This window comes from Phodopus roborovskii, unplaced genomic scaffold (assembly GCF_943737965.1).
Source record: "Phodopus roborovskii unplaced genomic scaffold, PHOROB, whole genome shotgun sequence".
Classification (NCBI taxonomy): domain Eukaryota; kingdom Metazoa; phylum Chordata; class Mammalia; order Rodentia; family Cricetidae; genus Phodopus; species Phodopus roborovskii.
Genome location: NW_026126511.1, coordinates 49,244,763 through 49,271,983, shown reverse-complemented (window position 1 = coordinate 49,271,983; position 27,221 = coordinate 49,244,763). Strand labels below are relative to the sequence as shown.

At 42.7% G+C, this 27,221-nt stretch overlaps 1 protein-coding gene across 1 annotated transcript in view; it reads left to right on the top strand.

Moving 5' to 3' along the window:
• Positions 1–27,221, top strand: part of Pinx1 (PIN2 (TERF1) interacting telomerase inhibitor 1) — a 60,941-nt gene that overhangs the window by 11,580 nt on the left and 22,140 nt on the right. Inside the window, exon 6 of the mRNA XM_051195533.1 lies at positions 4,794–4,870. Coding sequence (XP_051051490.1) covers positions 4,794–4,870 — 77 coding nt within the window. The remainder of the gene's footprint in view (positions 1–4,793; positions 4,871–27,221) is intronic.

Here is a 27,221-nt window from a genome sequence, read left to right as displayed (position 1 = left end):
GTTCTGAATAGGGAGGCCTGGGCAGCCTGGTGGATTGATCTGCAGCAGCCCTGGCTATCTTACAAAAGTGCAAATCGAGGGGCCAAGAGGAACCCTGAGAAGGCTTCGGACTGGGCAGGTACTGTGTGTGCTGTGAGTGGAAGTCAATGTTCTGTTTAGAGAAAATGGGAATGCTGTATAGCTAGATGAAAAAATAATTTAAATTTCTGTTTTTCTTTTTTTGTTTTTTGTTGCTGTTTTGTTTTTCAAGCTTTTATACTTTTTTCAGTTCTTAGGAGCTTCATTAATTATATCAAAAATCTTCACTGTAATGACTCATAGACCCAAGGTGACCCTTATAATAGTTCACACAAGTTCTCCATCTCATAGAGTATCACTCTAGGCATGCCATGGCCAGGGCGGTGTTGAGAAACAGGGCATTTGGAAATTGGGCAGTAAACCCTGCCTTGCTCACCATAAACTTCCTAGGCCACCTTCTACCTTCCCCTTGTAGCTCACTGTGAGTGCAGCTGTCCTCTATAGCCATTAGGTGGCAGCCGTGTACAGATGAGAAGTCTACCTTGCTGTAAACAAATCTCGGATGTTTCTGCAGAATGGTCACAAACTGTCTGTTCCATGCTACACTTGGATGTCTGTTTCTGCCTCTGTGCTAGGAAAAGCATATCTCTGTGCCTTGGTCTTGGCCTTTGGGGGATTGCTTAACTCCCATAAGCTGCCTTAGTAGCAGTGGCAGACAGAGTCTGACTGGACACTGTTGATAGTAGCTGTCCTTCAGGGCCAAGACCCCAACAACTAGAACTGAGCTTGGAAGAAGTGAAAGGCAAGCAGAGCCAGGGGTTCAGGAGCTCTGTGGGGGAGAACTGGAGTCTCATTCCTTCCCCACAAGTGGTTTTAACTGCTTCCTTGTGCTTTCCCTTTTTTTTTCACGGGTAAACACTCTTTTGTTAGCAGCCTATGAGGCGTCTAACCAGGGCTTATCTCTACCTCAACATAACCTGCTATAGGACAGAAAAGTACTTTACTGTCCACCTAGTTCTTTGGAGGTGAGGAATGGTAGCCCTTAAACAGCCCTTCCTTTTTCATTAGACACTATAGGAAGACTAGAGACCTGCAGAAGGCTGTTGCAGAGCACACAAGTGGAATTCACTTTTAGATGACATGCATGCAGCCTTTCCCCCTTGCCTCCAAATGAATGTAGTCTTCTGATTGTCCTTCAGTCCCTGACTGCAAGCCTGTCTTCATCCAAAGCATTTGCTGAAGTTAGGATAAACCTCTCTAAGCTGCATAATCTACTGGATATTGATTGTGTCTGCTTGCTATTTCTAGTTCATCCACTCCCTTGCTGGTGACCCTGTCAAACTGCTTGATGCATTATGCCTTCCTTTCTCTCTCATGGTGAAGTTTGTATATTTATCAGCTTTGCTTGTGAAGAAAGGAGGCCTTGGTATACAGAGAGGAAAGAGCTAGAGGTATATTATACTAGGGGGAGAGGCAGTGTCAGGGAATAGAGGACCCAAAGGCTGGGAATAAAAAAGGAAGAGAAAAAGGAGTGAAAATCCAGGCAGTACAGGAAACAGCAAGTACCACCCTCTGCACTGTCCAGTGGAAGTTGGTGTTACAAGTCTTACATTTCCTAAAAGCTGATTCTTTTCACTTGGTCTTGTCTCTGGATGTGAATGATAACTATGAACTGTTAGGTTGTCCTAAAGGAGCCTGTCTGGGTCAAAGGAAGCTGGCTTCTGGCTGTTGCCCTCCCAGACACATCCCGAACTATTTCCCTTCCTTCAAATTCTGTTTCCTCTTCTGCAACATGAGGAGGTATTTGCAAGTTGCCATGAAGCCAAGCTGGATTCTGTTCTTGGTTTGTGAGATGTGACCCTTCATTTGAACTCATGCTTTTCCAGCCTTGTGGAAGGAAAGACTTTAATGCTCAAAGTGAAAGTTTCTAGTTCCCTTTGTTAACGAGGATGAGTCACTTGGTAAGTCCCTGTCTGGACAGAAAACTAAAATGTAGGAAGGTGATATTCTCTACAGCCTGCTCAGGAAGTTCTCAGAGCAAGGGTTGGCCATCATGGTGGTGCACACCTTAACTCTCCGCACTGGGGAGGCAGAGGCATGCAGATCTCTGATCTCTGCATCCAAGGCCAGCTTGGCCTACACAGTGAGTTCCATGCTTGCCAGGGCTATACTGAGACCCTGTCTTAAAGAAAAACTACAAAGTACCTGTCCAGAGCAAATGGTACTATAATATCTGCTACTGCCTAAATGCTGCTTACATCATTTTAGTCCTGATGCACAGTTACTCTTTGTGTAGCTTCTACTTGGTTTTTTTTTTTTTATTTGAAATAATTTATTTTATATTTTTAACTTACTGTCATCCATATTTGTTTAAAATATAGCTCCTCCCACAGTAAGACTGTGGTTGTAAGGGGCATTGCTTTTATATTTAATTTAGTCTTATTGACTGAATTATGAAAATGAATTTTGAAGCAACTGAAGCTACCCAAATAAACCTGTTTTTTAATTTACAAGTATATTTACTAAACCCGGCATTTCTTTATGTTTGGGCTACAGCTATATTTCATCAGTCTTCTATGTATTACAGTTCATTTGCTTCCCAGGTGCCAAACTGGAGGAAGTTGGCATTTGTCGACTCTGGGAGTTACACTCCCACTGTGATTAGCTGGAAAACTTGATAACCGAGATTGATAACTAAATAGCTAAAGCTGTTCTCAATATAGTATTTTTCTGTGAAACCCTGCACCCAGCCTAATGCCATATAAATGATTCAACCAGGACCATTAGCTGACTCCTAAATTTCAAAATCCTACCATCTTTCTATTTAACCACTTACAGGTTTCTTTTTTAATGGACTTTGGCTCTCATTTCTTCTTCTTTGTGTTCTTGTTTTCTAGATTAAATCCAGAGCAAGTCCTGTATAGCCCTAGTTTCTACATTCACTTAAGTGAACTTTGCTAGAGGATAGGAATCTTATCCAAGAACCCATACCAGAACTCTGGAAACCCTAGCACCTCATTTGAACACTTCTACTGGCTTGGCAGCTCCCCTTTGGATCTGAGATTTGTTTTGAATCTCAATGTATTTGTTTTTTCACATAACTTGTGAATTGTAGCCCCCTGTTTTCTCCTTTGACCTTTTGTATTTAGTGAAATTGTTATAAAAAGAGGTTTGAGTTTATGTTTCTTTTAGAATAGCTCCTGATTTTAGGGACTGGGTTAAGGGGAGCTGGTCAGTGATTTGGGGGTTTTTGTTTGCTTTGACATTGGGGTTTCTTTCACTGTGTGGTATGCTGGCTTAGAATATTTGATCCTCTTGACTCTGTCACTGAGTGCTTGGATTACAGTGTGCATCCTCACTCTTGGTTTCTGATGCTCATTCAGAGAGAGTGAAACTGACTCTCTTTTCTGGGATACAACTTCCATAGTTAATTTGCTTTGCAAGAAAGAAATAGATTGCACTGGACAGCCGAGAATATGTCTCTACTTCCCAAGAAGCTGTCCCTTCTCACTGCTGCAACTGCAAGTTGTCTTTGCTACCTCTCTGGTTTTATTGCCTGTGCTACTGTTTGTGATAAGCATCACTGTCCTTAGGTGGCTTTTGGGCTTTTTGAATGGGGGTTCTAATGAATCTGGGGTGGAAGGAAAGTGACATTGAGAACCTTTCAGTCCCTCGGGAACAGGTCATGCCAACCGTGCTGTCTATTCAGGTACCACTGCCTCTGAAACTGGTTCTGGCACCTGGTTTTGCATCAAATTGAAGGGCGTTTTGTTTTTTCAATTTCATGGAGTCACTGAGCAGTGTCATATTTGAATGCCCCAGTGCTAATCAGTGAACCAGAACCTTCTAGGTCATGACATTACTTTGTCAAGTCAGTGTGCTGCAGAAAACCAAGAGCAATAAGCTGGTGACTGGAACTTGGCTTCCAGCTAGAAACCCAGATTCCTGTATGTGACCTGACCTCTCTTCCCAGCTTAGCCGGCTTCACACGGAGAGTTGAGTTTTCAGATGCACTTTCCTTGAAGTTGATGGATGGGAATGGATTTGGCTGACTGCTCAGAGTACTGTTGAGTAAAAGTAGAAATTCCAAAGTGAATTTTTAAATTAGTGGTTTGTAGGTTTGTAATTGAGCTTGTTTAGTTTTTAAAGTAGGAATCATAGATTCTTTGGCCACTGCTATTGCCAGAACCATTTATTTCCCTGTTGTCACCATGTGGCTTTCTGTTTAACCGGTAGAGCTGTTAAAAGTAAGAAGATTTCAAAAAGAAAAAACTAAGCTTTGATTTGCTTTTATTCTTTTTAAAGTTTCATGTAGTTATTATTGAGGTCTTGTGTGTCAAAAATTAGTGAATGTGCAAGTATTTGAAGGGTTTGGGGCTGTGTGCCTGTTAGGGTTTTCAGTCTGCGTTTTGTAACCATCAGTAAATCACTGTTTCTCTTGGAAGGGAATGCAATTGTTTTGCAGATAGCAAACTCAGGAACCTATAAGTCCCACCTTGATGGCAAAGCCAGCAAGAGAGTCACTTCTAAGCGGAGCTTTCTGTGCAGTCTGTGTGCCAGGTGGTTTGCAGTCAGGAGGGGACTGTTCTGGTCCTGAGACAGTCACTGAAGCTTTAATTATGGTCTGTGTTGCACTCAGAGTTATGATGTGAGTAGGTTAGAGTAAACAGCTGACCCTCTGCTACCAGCCTTCTGTCTTTCAGGAGTGACATTTCTACGTGTGCTTCCCATTTCCAAACAAATGGTCTTACTGAAAAGCTCTGTGTTGTTTCTAGGGAAGGATCTGTCCTCCCGGAGTGAAACCGACCTGGACTGCATATTTGGGAAAAGGAAGAGCAAGAAGACTTCTCAGGTACCCAGCTACAGGTTGTGATGCTGTTTGTGTATTCTCATTCAGTCTCTTCCCAAGGGTATAGAAACTTAACAGACAACTGCTTGTCCTCCACTCCCACTCTTAGCCACTAGATCCTGGGGCAGAGTGGGCAGTGGGTACACTCTCCATTGTACATTATGGCTTGTTTCAAAACTGGAGGAGACAAATGAAGCTATAATTCATAACCCTAATGATTCCATTGGGCTGTATATTACACAAAACTTTTGCACTATTTCCAAATGTAAGAGACATCCCTATATATCATTCTAATGTGAAAGCACTAGAGATTTTAGCTGGATTTCTGGAAGTAATGAGATTTGTTTTATCTAACAAAATCTGGACTGTATTGTTGACTGCAGTTCCTCAGTGAACCTGGTTTGTTATGATTATGTTCCTTTATTGGTTCCTGGCCAAGGTCCATGGTGGCCATAGAACAGAAAGACAATTTTCACTAATCTCTAGCATTTTTCCAAACTGGCAGGTGTCTTTTTTCCTAGGGCAGTAGATATTTGTTACTCTGTACTAGTTTATTAACTGGAGAATGACCTATGAGAGGCTTTGTTCAGCAATTTCCTTTGCAGGTTAAGGCTGGATTCATGGCTTCCCTAGCCCCACTCTGCCCCGTTCTTTAAGGAGGGTAAGCGTGGAAGAAGCTGTTTTATAGAGCTCCCAGTGGCTGCTGAGTTATGTGGAAAGTGGCCTGTCCTTAGTGGTGATGTGCTCTGATAGTGGAAGAAAACAGCTAATTAATTTACTAATTAATTATTTTTTAGATCAGAGGAGATGATACAATAGATAAGTAGAGTTAAGATCCCCAGAGCCCACATAAAGAGCCAGGTGGGTGTGGTAACCCACCTGTAATTACAGCTAGGAGGTAGCTTGGGGGTGGGAAGGTGACACATGCCACGGGGAATCTCTGAGCTGTGCTGGATAACCAGACTGCCCGAGATAGCAAACTGAATGAGGGACTCTGCCTCATTATGCAAGGTGGAGAGGAACAGAGGAATATACTCAGTGTACCTCAGGCTTCTATTCGTCTGCACACATGTGTGAAGACATGTGCTGACAGGCAGGCAGGCAGGCAGGCAGGCGCACGCGCACACACACAAACACACACTCACACACACACACACACACACACACACACATTGCTCATATGAGAAAGAATTTTCTTCAGTCTTTGTAGCTGATCCAGGTGAGGACTGAAGTGTGATTAGGAACCTGGGTTATGAACACCAGAGAAGCCCTGTGACATGGCTGTACCATGAGAGCTGCTCCACTGTCATGATGTGGCTGGCCTTCATAGCCCTCCAGGTGTCACACAGTCACCAGTGGAGCTTGCTGGCCTGCAGATTCTGAACTCTGCTTGTCTGTGGAGTATCTGGGTGTTATTAGTTCACATCCACACTGAGGAGGTAGACCCATATGTACAGCCACGTGCATAGAGAAAACAATCTAACTATGCTAAGGACAGCAAACAAAAGTTTCCCTATGCAGAGTCCTTCTGTCTTGGATATATGTTGGACTTGTCTTTGAGTTCTGGGTCCAGCTGCACCTTCCTTGAATAGTGTTGCTAAGAAACCTTACCATGTTACTTACAACAGTCTGCACAGCCAAGGGCAAAAGGTCTTTGATCAGATTGGTTTGAAAATACTTCTTTTGGCTCCTCTTCTCAGTTGGATTATTGTGTTTTCCTCCCTTGACCCTCATAGCAACATTGGCTTGCATTTATGTTTTGCCAAACATTGTGTCTAATGATTTCATTGTATCTAGTGAAGAAATCTATCTACTGTACATGTGGACTTTGTCATCTGTCAAATAAATGTAGGCAGGACAGTGAACAACTTAAAAAAGACAAGACTTGTTTTGTATCCAGTTCTGGGTTCCCAGCATGTGCTCTGTCCAGTATGGCACATGGTAGGGGGTTCAGTAAATGAAAACCTCTTTTTAAGAATTGGGCTTTAGTTGTTAAATATTTTTTAAATGGAACCCTGCATAACTTTGGGGCTTGTATTAGAAATGTGTTTTCCTTTAGGAGATAGTCATCAATCTGCTCTCTGTGTCAGGTGTCCATAGCATACTCTTGAGAGGGGACTATCTAATGAGTACTTGCTTGTGCTACTTTGTTTTATAATTTCAGTACAGTTTGCTAAAAATCGGCCTTCAGATGTTGTGTCTCAGGCTAGAGTGTTTCCTAGCTGTCCCTGTTTCTCATTGCCATGGAAGTTAAAGCCTCTGTCACCACCAGGCCTCTGCTCTGACTTTTCTGCAGACTTTATGGGGGTTAGCATTTCTTCCAGCTGCAGAGGCTGTTGGGAGGAGCACAGTTTCTGGCTGCATCTGACTATTCAGAAGAACTAGTTTAATGCATGAAGAACATCACACACTGCTATTACTCAAGAGAAATGTTAGTAAATTACACAGTGATGGAATGGATATCTGGTTTTCAAGTTCTTCCTTTCCCCAACTTGGTGCTGTATTAATTGAGAAATAGTGAAGCTGAAGCGAGTGCTCCCTAAATTGGATCTACCTGCATGGAAACAAAGAAAGATCCAATATACTGAATTGAAATTACCTGGGCCTTAGGAGAAGCTTATTACTGCTAGGAATTGTGTGTATGTTCTCAGTGGGGGGTATTGGAAGGTGGCGTGTGTGTGTGTGTGTGTGTGTGTGTGTGTGTGTGTGTGTGTGTCTCACAGATTTCAGATTAAAATGGAGACCCTGAAACACAAATTCCATTAGTTCCTATCTGGTTGAACTTCCTGATACTCCCTAGTTTGTTCCCCCTCTCATTTTTTTCCCTCCCCCACCTTCCCAGTTTCCTTCCTCCATCCAGCTTATTTCCTGATTCAGCCTTATCACTAGAGAAAATACTCTGAAACCATATCGAGGGTTGGAAATGTGTTACTAACAGTCTCACTTTGTTTCTTTAAACAACAGGCCTCTGGCATAGGCTCTTGGCAAGTAATTATCCGTGTCTTCACCATATGACCTGACTGAATTAAACCCTGCATTTCTTGTGTACACTTACAATTCCTAATTAATGATGACTTTCTTTGCACAACTTCTTTGAAGTCTGTTCACTATTTCATGTTGCACCTCCGTTTTGCTGTGTCTTGCTGATCATTAGATTGGAAAATTGCTTTCAAGTAGATACTTTTTATGGGTTTAATTGGATTCATGGGGCATTTTAAACTATTCCAATTTTTTTTTCTGGTTGGATGTAGTAGTACCTTAAATCTCTTATGTGAAAAATGAAGTTAAAATAGTTCTTACTTAAAATGTATTTGATTGGAGGCTTGTGTATCCATTCATTCTGGACTCCATGCTAATAATCTGTTCTAGTGAGCTAGGTTGGGTTTGATAAGTAATTGAAGGATGTGGCTCTCCCTTTCTGTAACGTCTTATGGCCACTTTGGTCATGCCCACCCTGTCCTCACTGCAGAGCTGGGCACCAGAGAGCCAGTCATTCCTGATCTACTAAGAACTTTTCAGTTGGAACAAATCTGGCCTAAGTCCATAAGCATGCAATGTAATACAGTTGAGTTCTACAATTGATTCTTCTCATCAATAATGATTTCTGTAATAATAGTCACTATTTCATTATGGATAACAGAATCCAGATCCAAATAGTCTAAGTTGGAACATTTGGTCCAAGTTTTTCTACCTCTTTTAGATAAAATAGTGAGATGTGTAAAGTCTCACTGAATCATTACATTAGAGGGTGGGACATATAGCCTGACCCCAAATTAACCAAGACTGAGACTTGAAGCATGACATCGGCCTGAATGTGGGCAGGGGCTTCTGTGGAAGGGTTTTGCCTTTTGCTTGTTTGTTCCCTACAGTCTAGCTGGTTGCCTTTAGGCCTGGGTGCCATAATTTCTGGGATGTATGTAGTACACTGGAACAAGTAACAGAATTGGGTGTGATTTGTAGTGAGCACAAAAGAGAGCTTGTGGGGGTGATGGAGAGTCTGGGGATGATGAGGAGTTGGGGACAGCTGCTCAGGGAGTGAAGTAACCCAGACTGACCACTGGCTATCAGCTAAGGATGCAGCTGTGGGCTGTTTCTAGCAGGAAGTACTGTACAGGTAAAAGTGGCCAAAATCTTTGATTCTGGGGGGCAAGCACATGGAACCACCTGTGTGACTTGCTGCTGGCATCCAAGGTGTTTCACATTTTCCTGATCTGCCAGCAACCATTATTTGATTTTTCTTGTTTCTCATAGTGGACAACTGGGCTTTGTCCAGTTACCTTCTTTCTCCAAAGGGTGGATTGAAAGATCTTGAATAGTTGTGCAAGACAATGAGTGTCAAAGATAAAGTAGTTGTCTACGATATCACCAGTTTATCTGTAAGCTCAGTTTTTTTTACCTCTGAAATAAGACAGCTGAATCATATGTTCTGGTGTCATATTCTGTTTGCCACTGAGGACCACAGTGCATCCCATTGTACATGTTCTTACATGTTCACCCTGTCACCTCCTCCTAGGACAGTGGAGGCCAACTGTCCTTGGGTAGCTTTGATATGCTTGCAGCCAATAGATTGGTTGTGGGAATGCTACATGGCTTGGAGGCTGTATCAATGAGAACATTTGCTTGAAGTCATCCACCTTGAACTGCTACACCAAGAAACCCAACACCCACATGGAGACCCTGGTCTTGCTAAATGGCAGGAAAAGCTACAGAGAACTGGGAGTAGAGGCAGGCTTTGAGGGCTTCTGTGCTTCTGGTACAGAAAAGACCTCAAAATGCAGTGCTTGCCAGTGTGACTGAGTCGTCTTTGTGTCAAGGGAATGAGGAAAACTGTCAAGATGCATTCTAAGATGCATAAAACTGCATCTCCTATGCTGAGATGACGGTAGAGCACTTTTGTGTCTGCTCTTACAGACTGCTAGTTGTGTCTTTGGCTTTACTGGGAAGCCAAGAAGGTTGGTAGTGTCCCATGCTTGTGTATGGAATTGTATAGCCTGCCACTTCCTCCATCCATCAGTGTATTAAACATGTTGTCTTCTAGATAATAACAGCTAGATCCTTGCTCCTTTGCATTTAAGCATCTGCTTCCTTGTGCACTAGTGCCTGCCATAGCCTCAGGATGGAGGAGACTCTTGGACCTTGTGGCTCGGGGGTTGTATGGCAGAAGAAAGATGTGGAAGTGGAATTGGCCATGGCGGTACTTGCTAGCTCTGGATCCAGAGCGCAGGAGAAATCATTGCAGTGAGCAAGAAACATTGCAGAGCTGCTTTTCCTATCGAGCCCAGCCTATGGTAAAAGGAAGAAGATCAAGCTATTGACTTTTAGGTATCCGTTCTATCTGTTAATCACAGAGGATAAATTACTGCTTCTCAGAAACAGAAAGGTTTACCTTGGCTTGAAGGCAGTTGTGCCTTTCTTTTATACATTTTTCTCTTTGTTGGTAGAAGCTCACTTCTAGCCATTTGCTCCTTGGGGGTTTTGTTAAGGACTGAAGGGAAACTGAAGGGCACTCTTGATTTATCTCCTATCCTTTCCTTTTGGTCACTCCACAGGGCTAAAATAGCCGAGTTGGCTTTAATATGTCGCCATTAGAGACCAAACATTAGCTGCAATAAACCATCATGCCTCACAATGAAAAATGTCCCCTGATTGGCTAATTAATCAGTCAAAGGGGAATGACATGGCTCTCGGCTTGAGGGACTCTGCTAGAGAGAAACAGGCTGTTGATAAATGGTTTTCCAACAAATTCATATATCAAGGAAACTTAGTCATTTTTTAACTACAGTTTGTGTGACTGCAATTTTTTTCTCAACTTTTTCTTTTCTGCTGCTCTTGCTGTTTGGGCAGCGTTTTTGTGTTGTTGATAGAAAAGTATAGGATTTTAGAGATGAGAAAATAAATGCCCGCTATTTACCGTGTCTGTTAGACTGATTGGTTTTGACTGTCTGGGTTTATTCATAGGTGAAATCCTACAACTTTCCACATAATAATTTGTGAGAGTATCCTTCCCTGGCTACCTTCAAAGTTAAACTCTCCAGATTGTGTGGTTCACACAGGCTAAGTCCTGGTCCAAGTCGTGTTGGCAGTCACTTATCTCCTCCAAGTTCACATTTTCTCATGTTTAAGTGGGGACTAGTAAGGGGCTGCCCTGCCTAGGTGAGGGTGAAGGCAGTCACCTGAAGCGTCTGTAGCAGTGGCCAGCTCATGGAATGGGCTCTTTGAATGCTGCTGTTATTTACTTATTTATTTTTATCAAGTTAAGCTTGGAAACGTTAAGGTGCATGGAATAGCTCACAATGAAAAAGAGCATTCTCCTCACACCCGTTGCTACTCCAGCTTCGGCTGCTTCCTACAGCATCTTCAGTTCTTCTAACGTAGCATTTTCATATAAAATCTTATATTGACATTCTGCCCCCCCCCCTCTTTTTCAAATTTGCCTTATAAATTTTATCCTCAATGTGGAATAGTTTCTTCCATTGCTGAAGTGCATCTCTCGGTACTCTGGAAAGTGGCAGGAAATTCCCAGAGCCTCCAGAGAGTAGGGGTGTGGGGTGGGGGATATGCTGGGGAATGAGGAGGCCTGCATTCCCAGTGCATTCCCAGCCTTCCTGTCCTTGCCTCTCAACAAGAGCATAGCTGCTTCTTGCTGTTACTCCTCTCACCCACTCAGTTCTGTGATAAAGACCAAAAAATCCATCCCTATTTAAAGCACTAAATAGCCAGGATATAAGATTCTGCCACAGTGGAGAAAGGAGGTAAGGGGAACGGCCCTTGAGTATCTTCCTTTTTTTCTGGTACCTGCACAAAGCTGATCACTGAGCCTTGAGCACAGTGGTTATTCACTGACAATGTGTTTCTCAGGTGTTAGTCTGAGGTCAGATACTGATCCACGAGATAGATGCTGGAGTCTTATTGGGGTCCACAACCATATTATTGCCCACAAGGAAAAGGAAGTAGAGGTGCATAGTATGGTGCTGTACACTGTGGGCTGGGCAGGGAGGGAAAGGTTAAGAGTAGGAGTCTTTACACAAGCCTGAGTACAGGTCTACCCATTGACATTTCTCTCGGTAGATTAGGATCTGGACCTTTTTTATATCTCAAGTAAGTTACTGATGTTCTTGTTTGGTACTTATATTTTTGCAGCTATGTGAACTGTACCCCTGCTATTTCAAATATTGTCCTAAAATACTTCTGCAATTTTGTTGTTTTTTGATGGAAATAGGCATCTGTGACTCGCCCTCTGTACCTATATGTGTTGCAGCCGCTTGTTACTCTTTGTGGGTTGTTCTTCTGTGGAACGCCTGTCAGCTAGATGTGATTGCCCAGAGGATCTCCCCATGCTTGCCTCACTGGGACTCCCTGCTGGCTGCTCATACCCAGCTTACCAAATACCTTGCTCCTTGTCTTGAGTTAATTTCTATTGCCATGATAAGATGTCCTGACAAACAGCAACTTGGGAAAGAAAGGGCTTATTGAGCTTACAGTTCCAAAGTTACAGATGTGTGTAAATCAAGGTAGGAACTTGAATAAGCTAGTCACATCCACATCCAAGAACAGAGAGAAAATGGATGCCTGTGGGCCTAGGCTCAGCCCCCTCTCTCTACACTTGCACAGTCCAGGGCCCCTCACCAAGGTTGAGTCTGGGCACCTCGATTAGTGTATAAAGATGGTCCCTCACAGACATGCCCTTATGCAGCCTGACACTGACACTCTTCCCAGGTGATTGTAGTGGTCAAGCTGACAAAACTAACCACATTAACCGCCCACCCTAACCCTTATGTGTGCAGGGCTGAAAGTAACTCTCTCGGCAGGTGAGGGTTAGAGTGGGGGCTGGAAATCTGTCTCTGAGGTTTGAAGGTTTTACTCTTTTGTTGGGATATCCGTCGGTGCTTATTTCTGTCCTTTACAAGGGCCTATTTTCTTTGTCTCCCATGCAGGAGGTTTTAGAAGCGTCTTAACCTTGGAGGCTACGGTCTCATAAGTGAGAGTGGCGTGTTTATATTCTGTAGACATTTCATAGCCTTCTGGCCATTCTGGAAATCACCTTCACGCGTCCTTTTGTACTTAGCCCGTTCTTCTTCTCTGTTACATGGGCAGCTCCCCACCTGTGTTGTAGTTGCATGGGAGTTTCCCCCTCCTCCTGTGCAGTTGCATGGGCGTCTTCCCCTCTTCCCTTCCCCCTACTCCTCACAGTTGCATGGACACCCCTCCCCCTTCTAGTTGCATGGCATCATTGGTTAGGCTTTAGATTTTTCTTGTCTCTAATTTTTCTGTGTCCTTGCTGTACTTTGGAGGAGACCTTGGATTTATTTTCTAACCTTTGTATTAAAAATCTTCAGTTTATCTCTTAACATTTTTATTCTCCCTAATTTCCATATGTCATTTTGGTTTTGTTTCATGGATACAGTGCATTCTCTTGTCACAGGACTCAGAATGTTTCTGTTTTTTCTCCAAATGCCTCTGTTCTTTTGGCTTTGGTTGTTTTCTCACGTTGGAGGATTCCCACATAGTCCAGTCATCCTTTGCCATCTGCTTTGTTCTAAATCAGTTAATGAAATTCCCTTAGGAGCCCATTTGCAGGGGCAGGCAGCTCTTCTTGCCTGGCTGTCCAGGGATCCTGGGTAACTGGCCTTTTCACTAGGGAATCGTCAGGTGGCAGGGCTCTGTTTCTCTAGAACAACACTGACAATGGGCACAGCGTTGGTATCCAGAGTTAGAAGAGTCTCGCTATCATCAGTGGGCCTCTTCCTGGCCCTCCAGCCACAGCTCAGTTCCTGTTAGCAGTACGGTTCCGGCTCCTTGTCCCCAGAGATCATGCCTTCTGTTACCTCTATGTTTTTATTTGAAGAGAAATATGGCTGGCTGGTGGTCTCCATTAAGTAAGTTAAATAGGGTCTAATCCTAGGAATGTTGAGCAAAGTAACTCCAGGAAAAGAAGTCAGATGCACTATGAGAAAGCCTTTTCAAATCAAAAGAAGAAAATGTTAAAGGATCTGTTGCTTTTTCTTTTCCATCATTTCCAAAACGTACAACTGTTTTATTTCATACTATTTAGGTGAGTATCTTAGTCACTGTTCTGTTACCAAGAAGAGACACCTTGTCAACTCTTACAAAAGAAAGCATGTAATTGAGGGCTTGCTTAGTTTCAGAGGTTTTAGTCCATTGTCATCATGGCAAGAAGCATGGCATGGCAGGTATGGTGCTAGAGAAGTAGTTGAGAGCTATATCTCATCCGCAAGCAGAGAGAGAGAGAGAGAGAGAGAGAGAGAGAGAGAGAGAGAGAGAGAGAGAGGTGGGGGGAGAGCAACCTTGGTATGGGCTTGGTATGGGCTTTTGAAGCCTCAAAGCCCTCCCCCCCCCCCCAGTGACACACTTTCTCCAACAAGGCCACACCTCCTAATTCTTTCATATAGTGTCACTCCCTAGTGACTCAGCATTCAGATATAAGAGCTACTGGGGGCTGTCCTTATTCAAACCACCACAGGGAACTAGAGGTGGCTGCCAGTTCCAAGTCCAAATGTGCAAGCTTGTTCTGCTATGCCTGGTTTCCTTAGGCTAATTTTCACTTCTTCCTAGGAGAACCATTTAGGCAGGAGTAACTGCCAGAATTCCTTTGTGAGTATTAAGGATATACTACAGTTCCTAGCTTACTTCACAAAGTATGTATACACTGAAGAACATGATGCTCTGGGCCTTGAGAAATACATCCCTATTAAACTTCAAACTAGAAGCTTTTTGTGTGGCTCCTGTCACTAGCAAACTGCCTCTGCTGTGTATGTTTCCTCTAAGCCCACACTGGGGGACAGGTCATAGGTCAGATTCCTTCTCCACCCTCCTTGGACTTCTTCATCTACATATATGCTACTCCACTAGAAACAAGTCCCTGTGCTGCATGCTTGCCCTCTTTGGGAAGGCGAGTGGAAGCAGTTTGTTACCATGTGAAGTGGGAGGAAGATTTTGTGTGGATAGTCCAACAAGATTTCTAGTTCAGTCTTGACCCAGTGGCAGCTTCCCCCATGACCTTGAGGCACATCTTAACTTCTCTGGTACAATTTTACTCTAGAGGTCTAAAGAGGTCTCTCACATAAAGATGGTTGAAGGTGGCTAAACCCTTACAGTTCAGGGAGAAGCAAATGTACTGACATGCTCTATAACCATTTGATAACAATGTGAGTGTGATCTTCAGCTTTCCCTTCTGACTCTATCCTGGGAATGCTCTCCAGCCTGTTGGTTTTTATATTTTTAATGCCTCAGACATTCCACTTTTTTATTTCTACTGATAAAGCCATTCCTCCTCCTCATTGCTCCTGAACTATGATCCTAAGTGGTTTTTCTAACCCCAAGTCTTGCTCATTTTCAAAGCATCTGCCATCACGTTTCCTTAGCGTGCTTCTTGTCTAAGTGCTGTCCAGTATCAGCAGTGTCTATGTGAATCAAATTCAGAATGCCAGGTCTCAGCCACCTCTGATTTTCTCAAGCCTTTGCTTAACTTTGGGGGCCCTGGCCTTGTGTAGTCTGTCTCAGCAAGCGAACCCTCACTCTACAGGCCAAGCCCTGCTTCCACAAACACTGAGAAGGGAAGAGTACATTTGTTGAGACACACAGATATTGGTCACAAAGTCCTGGCTCACCCATGTATTAGGCAGATACTAATTAACTACTTCTGTGCTTGGCTAAGTTTTAGATTTCAAAGATAGATATGGCAGGGAATAGAACACATAAGAATTACCATCCCCAGGGAACTTACACTGTGACATCTTCGATGCTGATTCTTTTCACCCACCTATTCATTTGTCGAATTTGTTGATCATGGTGTGCCACCTCAGCTTGTTGCCTCTTCTGTCATCTGTTCAGGAGCCTTTTTGTTCTACCAATTTGATGCAGATTATTGGAGGTCCTAGCTCAGTGTCTTTAGTAGTTGTTACTGAGTAGCTAGGTAAATTTTAGGTAGTTGTATAATTGAATAGGTCAATAGATTGAACTTTAATGCTAAGCTTATTATGTGGGTTTCTTTTCCCGTTGCTGGCAAAAGTAACTTAAGGAAGGAAAGAAGGCTTTACTTTGGCTTATAGTTCTAGGCTTACAGTCCCTTGTGGCAGCAAGAGTGTGGGGTACCACATTGCATCCATAGTCAGGAAGAGATGACAATAAGAAGATGGCTTGTGGGTCTTGAGATTGAACCCCAGTCATCAGGCCATCATACTGGCCCTACTTTGCCTTTTTTAAATTCTGTTTGGATGGTTGCCCATTGGATGTGCTACCCATGTCCAAGTCTTCCCTCCTCAGTTAAAGCTTTCTGGAAGCAGCTATAGAGAAGTTTATCTCCATGGTAATTCTAATCCAGTCAGGTTGACAGTGAAGATTAACCATCACAGTTATGCATTATACTAAGAACTACTCAAAGTTAATTTAGGTAGTAGGTCTAGTTTCAACAGAAAAAAGGTATTTTCTGATGTCAACCAAGAGCCTTTTATCTCACAGGTCAGTGTTGGTGTGCTCTTGGAGTGACACAGCCTAAGTCCCTAAATACCCTCACTAGAAAATTGAACCTAAAGTCAATCCAGTCTGAATGTAGTCTCTATTTCTAGAAAATGCAGAGTATAGAGGAGTTACAGGCTTAATGCTCCCATTTAAAAAAAAGTCCAAATGTGAGGCATGGCTCAAGACAACTGACATAATTTCTACACTCAGCCCTTGGAGTGGGGGAAATGAAGTAGTAGAAAAGACAAGGTAGTGTGTATAGAGAGACCCTATGCAACGTCATAACCTAATATCTGTGGGGATCTTGTTGCAAACATCATTTGAACTCACATTAGATGGCTGAAGTCTGATTCTTGATGTTTCTAAAGTACTTACACCCATTTTGTTTGGTGTGATGCTGGTGTTGTGGTTGTGTAGGGCGGTTTCTCTGCTTCTTACTGGTGTTTATTTGCTTATTTGTGTGGTACTGGGCATCAAACCCAGGGCTTTGTGCATACTAGTTAAGTGATCTACCACTGAGCTATATATTCTACCCAGAATGTTGAATGGTATTTTAAAACTTTGAGAATTATTGGAAGGAGTATGGGAGTGTCGTGGTTAGGGTTTTCATTGCTTATGTAAAGACACCATGACCACAGCAACTCTTATAGAGGCAAACATCTAATTAAAGCTGGCTTATAATTCAGGGGTTTAGTCCATTATTGCCATGGCAGAAAGAATGGAGATGTGCAGGTAGACATGGTGCTGGAGAGGTAGCTGAGAGTTCTACATCTGGATTGGCAGGTAGCAGGAAGAGAGACAATTTGAAACCTCAAAGCTCACTCCCAGTGACACACTTCCTCCAACAAAGCCACACCTCCTAGTAGTGCCACTCCTTATGAGCCTATGGAGGCCATTTTTATTCATACCATCACAGGTTACTTGTTAATTTTTTTTTTTTTTTGCATATTTGAATACTTTGTAGGTTACTATTTTTTTTTTTTTTTTTGTAACTTTTTGTTTGTTTTTGTTGTTTTGAGACAAGGTTTCTTTAGCTATCTTGCAACTATCTCTGTAGTCCAGGCTACCCACCATGCCCACCTTTTTTTTTTTTTTTTTTTTTTAACATATTTTAGTGATGTGTTCTTTAACATTTTTTCACCCTACCAAAGACAGATTAATTATTTTGTGTGGTAAATTTAAAACGTTGTGATCATCCTTAAGACAATTTTGATCTTTGCTACATTTCTTAGTAATAATAGATGTTGGGAGGTTATGAGAAAGTAAATGTTTCGATCTCACCTGGAATATAATGTCTAGTCCTTTGAGCGCCCTGAGTCCCTAGACATCTAAGAATCCCTCCTTTCAATCATCATGTGACCACACAGGACAGAGGTGAGGTGTGGAAGGGGAGTTCCTGGTTCTTCCTGGGCCTCTCATTTCTGGGAGGTGTTGTCATGTGGGATCTATCTGGCAGAGGCAGAAGTTCCACAATTGGAGCTATTTTTAAAGGTAGTACTTCCTGTCATGAAGGGTTGGTGTACAAATCCTTTCCCCACCTGGAATATTGAAGCTCAATTACTATCCCCATACAAGTAAAATTTCTTCTGCCTGGAGCGACACACTGATTGTCTTTGGTGTCTGCATAGTACACTGTGTGTAACAGATGGAGCGTCCTCTCCCAGGGGACCAGCTGTGCTTACCCTGCAAAGCCACCCCTTCAGTCATCCCTATTTGCCCCTAGAGGGCATTTCTTGAGGTATGAAACCAGCTTGGGACTTGCCCCAGAAGCTTCCTGATTCAGCGCCATCCTCTGTCTACCCCTCACCTTTTTATTTGCTCATTTATTTGGAGTCACGGGTCCTCTCTCATGAGTACTTGTTTAGCAGTAGGGTACAGTGGTGCTAGGTTTGTCTACACTTATCTTTCACACTAGAGAGACAATGCCTGCTGGTCGTGTTTACATGGTTCTAATGTGTGTAGTATCTTCTCTGTTGCTCTTTGGCCAACACAGGCTAGTGCTGAGGTACCTTGTCGTCTGGCAGATGTGTTCCTCTTGTTGCCCTTCAGAAGTGCAGTTCCCAGCAGGTAGAGTGGTACCAGGAACTCTTTCTCACCATAGGGGCTCTAGAAGCAAAACTGCCCACCTGACCCTTGTCTAGGTAGCATCCTTTGACTCCTTTGAGTAGAGGTTGTCAGGAACTCAGGCTCAAGTCTCTTATTGCCACTTAGCTCTCAGAGTGACTGGCAGTTTTATAACTGAACACAACCTTCAGAAAAGAAAGCCAAGGTCCAGCTAGACTAAACGTATTTAGTCCATGAAGCAGGACTGAAAATTCCAGGCTGTGCTTCTGAGTGAAGATCAGGCCACTCACCTGCTCTGGACTCTGCTTCTTAACTGGGGAGTCTAGGGCCTGAAATGGATGTGAAGAGTCACCATTACCTTTAGCTAGTCAGCTGCTGCCTAGATGTGTTGCCGTTTGGACTTAGCAGGGCCTTGGTGAACCTTCTGGTTTCTTTGCTTCCTCTCTGCCCTGTTTCTCTCTGCAGGATAAGCCATGCTTGCTCCATGTTGCTAAGAAGAAGTCACTGACTTTTGCTGTTGCTGTTTTGGTGAGGTTTGTTTGTTTTCTTTAGTTATTTGGGTTTTAGTTTAGTGTTGTTCTGTTTTTGTTTTCTTTTCCTTACCCATGGGCATTGTATGTGTTGCTGATGTTCTACTGGTGAGCTATATCCCAACATAGTTTAGCTTTGTTTGTCTGGTTTTTGTTTGTTTGTTTGTTTTTGAGACAGGGTCTCCCTGTGTAGCTCATGCTGGCTTTGAACTCACTGTGTAGTCTAGACTTGCCTTAAACTTGAAATCTCCCTGATTCTGCCTCCTGAGTGCTAGATTGTAAGTGTGTACCTCTGTCTGTCCTTGCTAAGACTTTTGAATCCTGGGATTCTACTTTTCAGGAGCAGTGCTTTCATAAATATGTCTTATCTCAATCCTGCTAAGCATAGACAATAAAGCTAGAAGAATCCTGTCCAAGGATTCTATAAGGTGCAGATATCTTACTAAATGTGGGCTTGGCCAAGTTTCTGGTCTCTGTACTGATTAGTACAGGTCCTGCTAAGCCAAGCACCTGGATCCATTGCCTTGGTTGTGGGAAGGCTGAGAGGAGAGTAGTGTCCTTTGCTTTTGAGACTAGCATAGCATTAAGAATTCCTACTTGTTTCCAGCCAGATCATGTAGGCTAACTCCATTCTGTTTCAGTTAGCTGTGACCAAGAAAGCTTCATTTACTAATCAAACTGCACTCAGCTAAGGAGCCACGGAATAGTCTGGCATTGGGTGGTGCCCTGTGGTGACAGGTGATCACATTGGTACTCTTCAGCTGCACAGGTTTGTTCCTATGTTATGCTGGCTACGGTCACTAAACCCTAAGAATAGCGCCAAATCCTGTATTTCAGGCTATTAGGTTACAGTTCTGCGTAAGATCTCACTATGTAGAAATGACAACAGGGGTAGGAGAATGTAAATCAAATCAATGCTAGGTGTGTGTGTGGCAGATGAGTCTTGCAGACCAGAAATACCCAAGGAATGAGACCACATAGGGGTATTATCATTTCACAGACCTGCACTGAAGTCCTCTACCCTTTTAGTCATATGACCTTCAGGAATTCAACCCTTCTAGGCTTCATTGGTGAGTCAGAAATGCTAGCCTAGTGTTGGCTACTGGGATCCTCATTCAAACATCATTAAAAGTCACCCTAACCAGAAAAATCTGTTTGCCCAATAATGTTCCTGTGGCCCATGTTCCCATCCATAGTTTTTGAAAATGGTGTCTTCTCTTGGCTCTGTCCTGGGTTTGTAGATACCTCGCCTCTCTGTCTAGTCACTTTCAGGGTTACCCTTTTGTCTGATATACCACAGTTAAGAGAGACTGCGAGGATGACAGAACTACAAAGCTGCCTGTCCCTTGGATTTGTTCTCCCTGGTTCTGCCTTCTGTGGGGACTTCTCCTTATCTAGTCCCTATCAAAGCCAAGCGAGTACTGAGGAACTGCCTGGGTATCTCTTGTGGTGGACACAAGGTGGGATCAGCTGCCTTGTAGAGCCAAGCTGGAAAAAGAAGGGGATGGAGTGATACTCTTCACCTGCCTGACAGTTCTTGGGCCTCTGGGAAACCCTTTGCTTGTACCCTAAAGCCACAGCACTGACACACTTGCGGGCACACACCCTTTGATCTCGTCAGCTTTACCTATCATCATTGCTTGGATTTGAAGCTACCAACTTAAAAGTATAGGCTTGTAATAAAACATTGAACTTAGTGAGTCACCCCGCCACTGTTGTGACTATTTCTTCTGTCTAAATATAACAGAATAGTGTTTTTTAAATGACATTAGGAAACTTTTCTCCAACTGCCATTTTTATTGATACAGTTTAAATATGCTGCAGCTTACAAGTTTTCAAGAAGTAGAGAGGTCATCATTTCTAATTCCTTTCTGTAAAAGTATATTTATGTAAAAACTCAGTTTTTAAAAAATTTGTGTAATGGAAGGGCCACATTTTACGAATAGCAGCTAATGATATGTAAATAGAATACATGTCTGATCATCATTAATCATAATTACTAGGTTAGAGGTAAAACTTCTCCTGGAGGACCTGCGGGGAAGAGAGATGGCCCTTTGACCTCTTGAGTGGTGGCTGTGTTGTTTTCTTTTTTCTTTTTTTTTTTTTTTCCACGGGAAGCCCCTCTGTTTATTTGATTAAACAAAAATAAAATAAGCTGCATAGGAACAATTTTAAAGTCCAAAGAGACACTGGCTTTGTTTTAAGGCTGCAGTAGCGGATGCGTCTCCTTGCTACTTCTCCAGCCCTCCCCGTGGAGCTCAGAGGTACATTCAGAAGCCTGTTAGCTCTCTTCACCTGCCCGCTGCCCGTCATGCCTGCGGCTGCCAACAATAACATTTAAGGTTTTAAAGGTAAAAGTCCAAAAAGAAAAGGGATTCGACCACCCCCAAAAAATAAAATACACTTTTGCTTTGAGGCTCTGGAGAAATCCCCCTAACCACCCAGTGCCCTAAAGAACCCTGAGAAACCACACACAGCAAGGGTAAGTGGCAGAGGCAGCTGGGACCCCAGGTGGACTGGCAGGGAGGGCTCTGTTGCCAGGGGGAAGAAGGCTGGTACTGTGCTCCTTCAATCCGCTTGCTGTGAGAATGAGACTCAATTTAGTCACTCCAACACCAGGCAACAAGCCTCGGCGAATTCCACCCAGACTTCTTAAAAAGAAAGAAAAAAAAGGGGGGGAGAGAAAAAAAAAGACTCCACCGAGTCATGTATTCTATAGTTACTTAAAAATTAAAGTTTCTTTTTTTGGCTGTGTTGTTTTCTATAGATCATTTTTCCTTGTGTACAAATTTAGAAACTGAGGGTGTCTTCTGGAAAGCTGGCACCAGGTGGAGCTACTGAGTAGTGGCAGAAGAATCATCTGGTGGGCTGATAGACGCTTAAATATTCAGTCTCTGCCTTAAGTGGACAGGTTGGCATTTTTAACCATCTTCTAGGACACTGATGTGTGATTGCAGAACACAAATTCAAAATAATTCCTTTTCCTAGGTTTAAAAATAAAAAATGTTTTCCCCTTTTGCCAGTCTCAAAAGCCACAGATGAGCTGAAAGGGTGTCAGCTTTGTGTAGTTTGTTACCAGCATGCTGTTCCATGCAGCCATGATGACACAGCTTCTCAGTAACAGCTACTAGCTGAGCTGATTAAAAGAACTTAGGTATATATGTTTTCTCCATTAATAATTTTTTATTGTGGAGCTAGAGCTGCAGCTCAGTTATTAGAGTACTTGCCTAGAATGCATGAAGCCCTTGAGTGTAATCTCCACCACTCAGGAGGTAGAGGCAAAGAGGATCACACTGTAGATGAGCATGTGTTTGGAGGTAGAGGAAGATTGGGATTAGGTGAGCTTCAATTGAAGCTGTGGCCAGTTCTTCCTGTCAGCATTTCTGTAGGATGGGGTCTCATCCCGCCCCCACCCTGACTGTTTTCTTTTTTGGGGGGAGGTTTTGGGGGACCATCCTAGGAATAAATTGTGAAAAGATGTTCTTGGTGACAAAGGGAAAAACCCACTGAATAAGACAGAGACAGATGGTTGGAGGCTGTAGTAAGCTGGTTTGTTTTATTGCATTCCTCGTGTCCTTGCATGGTCCAGTAGTTTCCCATATCTTAGGAGACTATATTCTGAGACACCAGTGGATATCAGAAACCATGAATAGCACTGAGCCCTGTGAAATATATACTATGTCCTTCCTATATAACCAGAGGTACTGGAGATAGCCTGTCGCAGGTTCTATGACCTAGAGTAATTTTTGCATGTACTTAGGAGCCATTATTAAATAAGAGTTATTTAATCACAAGGGCTGTGATACTTGGCAGTTGATCTGGTAACAGAAACTATTACCTGTGACTAACAGGTGAGCAGCATATATACCATGAATACGCTGCAAGATTGTATGAGATGTTATCACACTTACTAGAACTGTGAAGCTTAAACTGGAGTTCTCTGAGATTTCATATTTAATTGTAGGTAAAGGGGTTATTGTAGGTGGTTTGGGAAAACCTAGAACTAAACAAATAGAACAGCAAACTGGAAAGCATGTGTAGTTAACTAGGTGTCTGTATAATAAAGAATTGTCATCATTGTTTTTGTGAGTCTGTCCTCCAGAAGACAGACTGATGCCAAGTGAATATTAGATAAAGGCTGAAATACAAGGTAATCAGTCAGTGCAGTGCCCTGTCATAGTTTTGCACATTAATCTCCACCCTGGTTAAAACTCCTTTGTGCTCCACATGGTCCTGCAGGCCCTGTGCCTTCGGTCCTTGGTTCTTTGACTTTGTGGTGAAGTTGTTCTTCCCAGGCATCACTGTGCTTCTAGCCATCAGTGTCAGCTTCATCCCATCTTCCATCACATTCCCATGTGAACCTGCTGTGTCCCACACTCCAGCTTTACACCTGCGACCCTCTTCTGGGACTGTAAGAGTTTGTCTTAAACCTCCTGTAAGTACTTAGAGCAATTGCTCTGCTTGTACTTTGTTGTACAGATTCTCTGTCCAGATGAGTGGGGTGGAAACTTAGATACCAGGAGGGACTTGTGATGTTCATAAATTTTTGTGATTTTTGGTTCATAGTAACTCTCATATTTGGCCCTCTGTAGCATAGACTTTCATGCTAAAAAGTGAGGTCACTTTGATTTCAACGTTGACCAACTTCAGTGACATTGTGTGCTTTGAAAGTCTTGGAGGATTCATCCTGTTTTCCCATAAGCAGTGAGTCCAAGGTAAAGCATAGTTTTTCCATTAGGTGACATTAACTGCCAGGGATTTTGGTCAATAGCTTCCGAAGGGCGCCTTTTGCTCCTTTGAGTATAGGAGTGTTGTTGTAGGAGCCGAGCCAAACCTTTGTAGCTAAACTAGAGAAGTTTCTGTGCACTTGTTTGGCTGAGGCAGAAGTTCGATATCCTTTAGCCAAGGAGATTTAAAGCAACAACAAGCAAGTCTCGCTGTACAGCTCTGGCAGGTCTGGAACTCCCAGGGAGCCACCTGTCCCTGCCTCCTGAGTGCACCTCTTTACTTGGCTAGAGGTTTCTCGTTTTGTTTTGTTTTGTTTTATAAGTGTTGTAGATGCAACGGACTTTTACATTGATATTAGCACTTCACCTATCCAAAATGACTCCTTGTAGTAAATTAATCTTAAAAATTTACATTTAGAAAGTCAAGAAGCTCTTGAATTTTGTTTTCCTGATTCGGTGAGTATCAGTTTTCCCAGTGAGTTATCTGGAAGCATGTTACATGTTTATTTCCCTCCTTTGTCACCATCTCTCTTCAGTGCCGTTGAAGTCTGACTTGGACAGGAAGCTTCTCAGTAAATACATTAGACAGCAGTCTCTCTGTTGCTGGGAAGAATTCAGAGCACCTTTCATGTGGTGCTATTAAAAACTCAACACCATCTTTACAAAATTGATACACTAAGATTAGAGCTTGTATTTGAAAGCACTATGTCACTAATTTAAAATTCTACCAACAAAGGAGTTCTTTGTACATTCTGATTCTGTTTTAGCCTTAAGTCTAAACAGAATAACGCTAACTTTGTGAATAGCATAGCCTTTCTTTGTAGGCTGAAGGGGCTATTTGTATGGCTATTTATGGGATCTATGGTTTAATTTTTTTATTTCATTACACTTAAGTATTTATTTATTTATTTATTTGTGGTGAGGGCACATGTGCCATGGTGTGATGTGGAACTCAGAGAACAACTTGTAGGAGTCGGATCTCTCCTTCCAGTCTGTGGGTCCTGGGGTTTATACTCAGATCCTCGAACAGGTTCAACAGCAAGTTCCCTCGGCCACAGAACATCTCGCTAGCCCAGAATCTGCATGTTTTGCTATTTTTCAATTAAAATTCAAATTATAGTAAAAGGAATAACAAGCAATCATTAAGTTGTGATACATTACCAAGAATTGAACATTAATAGTTCTTAGGAGCCGACTCCTAAAAATATTTCTCCATATGCCCCTCTATAACTTTTTTTAGTATGTGTGTGTGTGTGTGTTTGTTTTTTTGTTTTTTTGTTTTTTTGTTTTTTTGGTGTGTGTGTGTATGTAGTTTATATGTGAATTGGAGTTTGTGTGTGTTTGTGCATGTTTGTGCCTGTGTTTATAGAGGCTAAAGGCTGACATTTAATGTCTTCCTTGACAACTTTTCATCATTGGCATTTTAAACTCGGGTCCTTCTGCTTATGTGGCAGGCAGGCATTTTACTGACTGAGCAGCCATCTCCCCAGCCAACTGACTCATTTTCAAAAAGAAAAAAAAAAAAAAAAAAATCAATGACAATTATTTCGCTAATAAAAATAATTGCTAAGCAACTCTCAAGTTCATCTTTAGCTTATATTGATTTGCTCAAATTTAAAGTCATTCCTAAATCTTTGACTATAGTTACCATCTCCATGTCATGCAGCATTTCTTTACACATCCCAGGTGAATTATTTGCCTCTTGTTTGAATCTGTTACAGGTACTTACTGCAATAATATTTGTTTAAAGATTATCTGAAACTAAAGCTGTCCAAGTAATAAAGAATATAGGGAAAGTGCCCAAATATGACTCATGCTATCGTGATTTGTAGCAGCATTAACTATGTCCATGACACTGCTTTGAGGGTGATGCCATAGGCTAAATAACTTATGTCCTACTCTTCCTTTCCCCTTTAAAAGTTGGCTATTTTTGGTATAGCTGCTAAAGTTAATGATCTTTCAAATGAAAATAAACACCTTTATTCTAGAGGACATGTGTGTCCTTTCTCTTTCATTAGCTCATTTGAAGTTTTGGGTAGGAAATGGTAATGATATGGACAAAACTTTTGAGCAGACTGAGATTAGAGTCCAAGGTTTTGGCTCTTGACATGGTATTAATTCATGTGAAAGTCTCTTGTAGAGCAGCTAACAGGATTGTGTAGATAATATGCTTGTTAAGTGGTATAGGCAGATGCTCTGAGATACAGATTTGAGGTCAAGAACTACTAAAACTTGTACTTCTAAGAGGCTACTGGAAGGCAAAGGCCTCACTTTCATTATTCTCCCGTTTCTCCTACCTCTAGCAAAATGCCAACATGCAGTGGTCACCCCACCAGTTTGGATGAGGGTGGGGGCACATGTGGCATATGTTTGAGGATGAAGCTGCCGGGATGGTCCATGGGTCATGTCAACTTTCTGCAGTAATGTGAGATGCCTAGCAGGAAAAGGTAGGGATCAGAGTGCTGCCAAATGAGTGAGACAGTACCCCATCCTCGTGTTGAGTGTGTGCATAGACTGTGGGCACCTTCCTCACAAAGGCCTGCCTTCCAGCAGGCATTGTTGTTCCAAGCTATCGAAAGGGCAAAGGGTCATGGAGGGCTTTCCAGAAGAAGCAGACCCTGTACATCAGGGAGTTGAAAGATCATGTGGAGGCTGTCTGTAGTGACCAGATCTATTCATCTGAGGTACAGAGCACTGGGAAAGGGCATGGAGGGCTGATACACGTCTACCAAGTCTAATTTTCTAGGTCTCCAGCCTAGTTGCCCTTAATCCAGAAGCTCGGCTTCCAGGAGAAAGATGTTAGCCTTTGATGTCACCAGTGAAGTACAAGTGTTGCTCCGCCATAATAGATGCCTAGTTTCTTCTAACAGCAGCATTTGCAGCATTCTCTATGGTAGAGACTGAGGAAAGTGTGGGTGTCCATAAGAGCCTTGGGGCTTCCAGAGTTCTAGCTAGCCTAGAAGACTTAAGCAGGTCCTAGGTAAAGATGTCAGCAGCCGAGCTGGCCAGGTGAGATCCTTTGCCTGGTCAGTACCAGTGAGAGATGGCTACCACCTTCCCCTTGTTTTGGAGCCTACATTTGCATTGTGTGGGTACTAAGCCCATCAGGGACAGCTACAGGAGTGGAACTAAAGCCTCTTGAGCAGAAATAGCCCAGAAGTCTTTTTTTTCAGACTGGCCTTGAACTCACAGAGATCTACCTGCCTCTGTCTCCCAATCACTGGATTAAAGGCATGTGCCATCTTTGCCCAACTGCTCACCAGTCTTTTTAAAGAAGGTTGTTAACAGCACCAGTCTGAAGCCTGGATCCTAACTGTAACTTGACTGACACTTGTGAATCTAGCTTAGCAGCTGGCACCTTCTTTGCCTGAAGTTAGAGGAGCTATGGAGTGATGTCTTAGGTTTATATTGTTGTGAAAAGACATCATGAGCACGACAACTCTTACAAATGAAAACATTTAATAGAGGCTGGATTATATTTTCAGAGGTCATGGCAAGAAGCATGGTGGTATACACACAGACATGGGGCAGAAAAGGTAGCTAAGAGTTCTACAT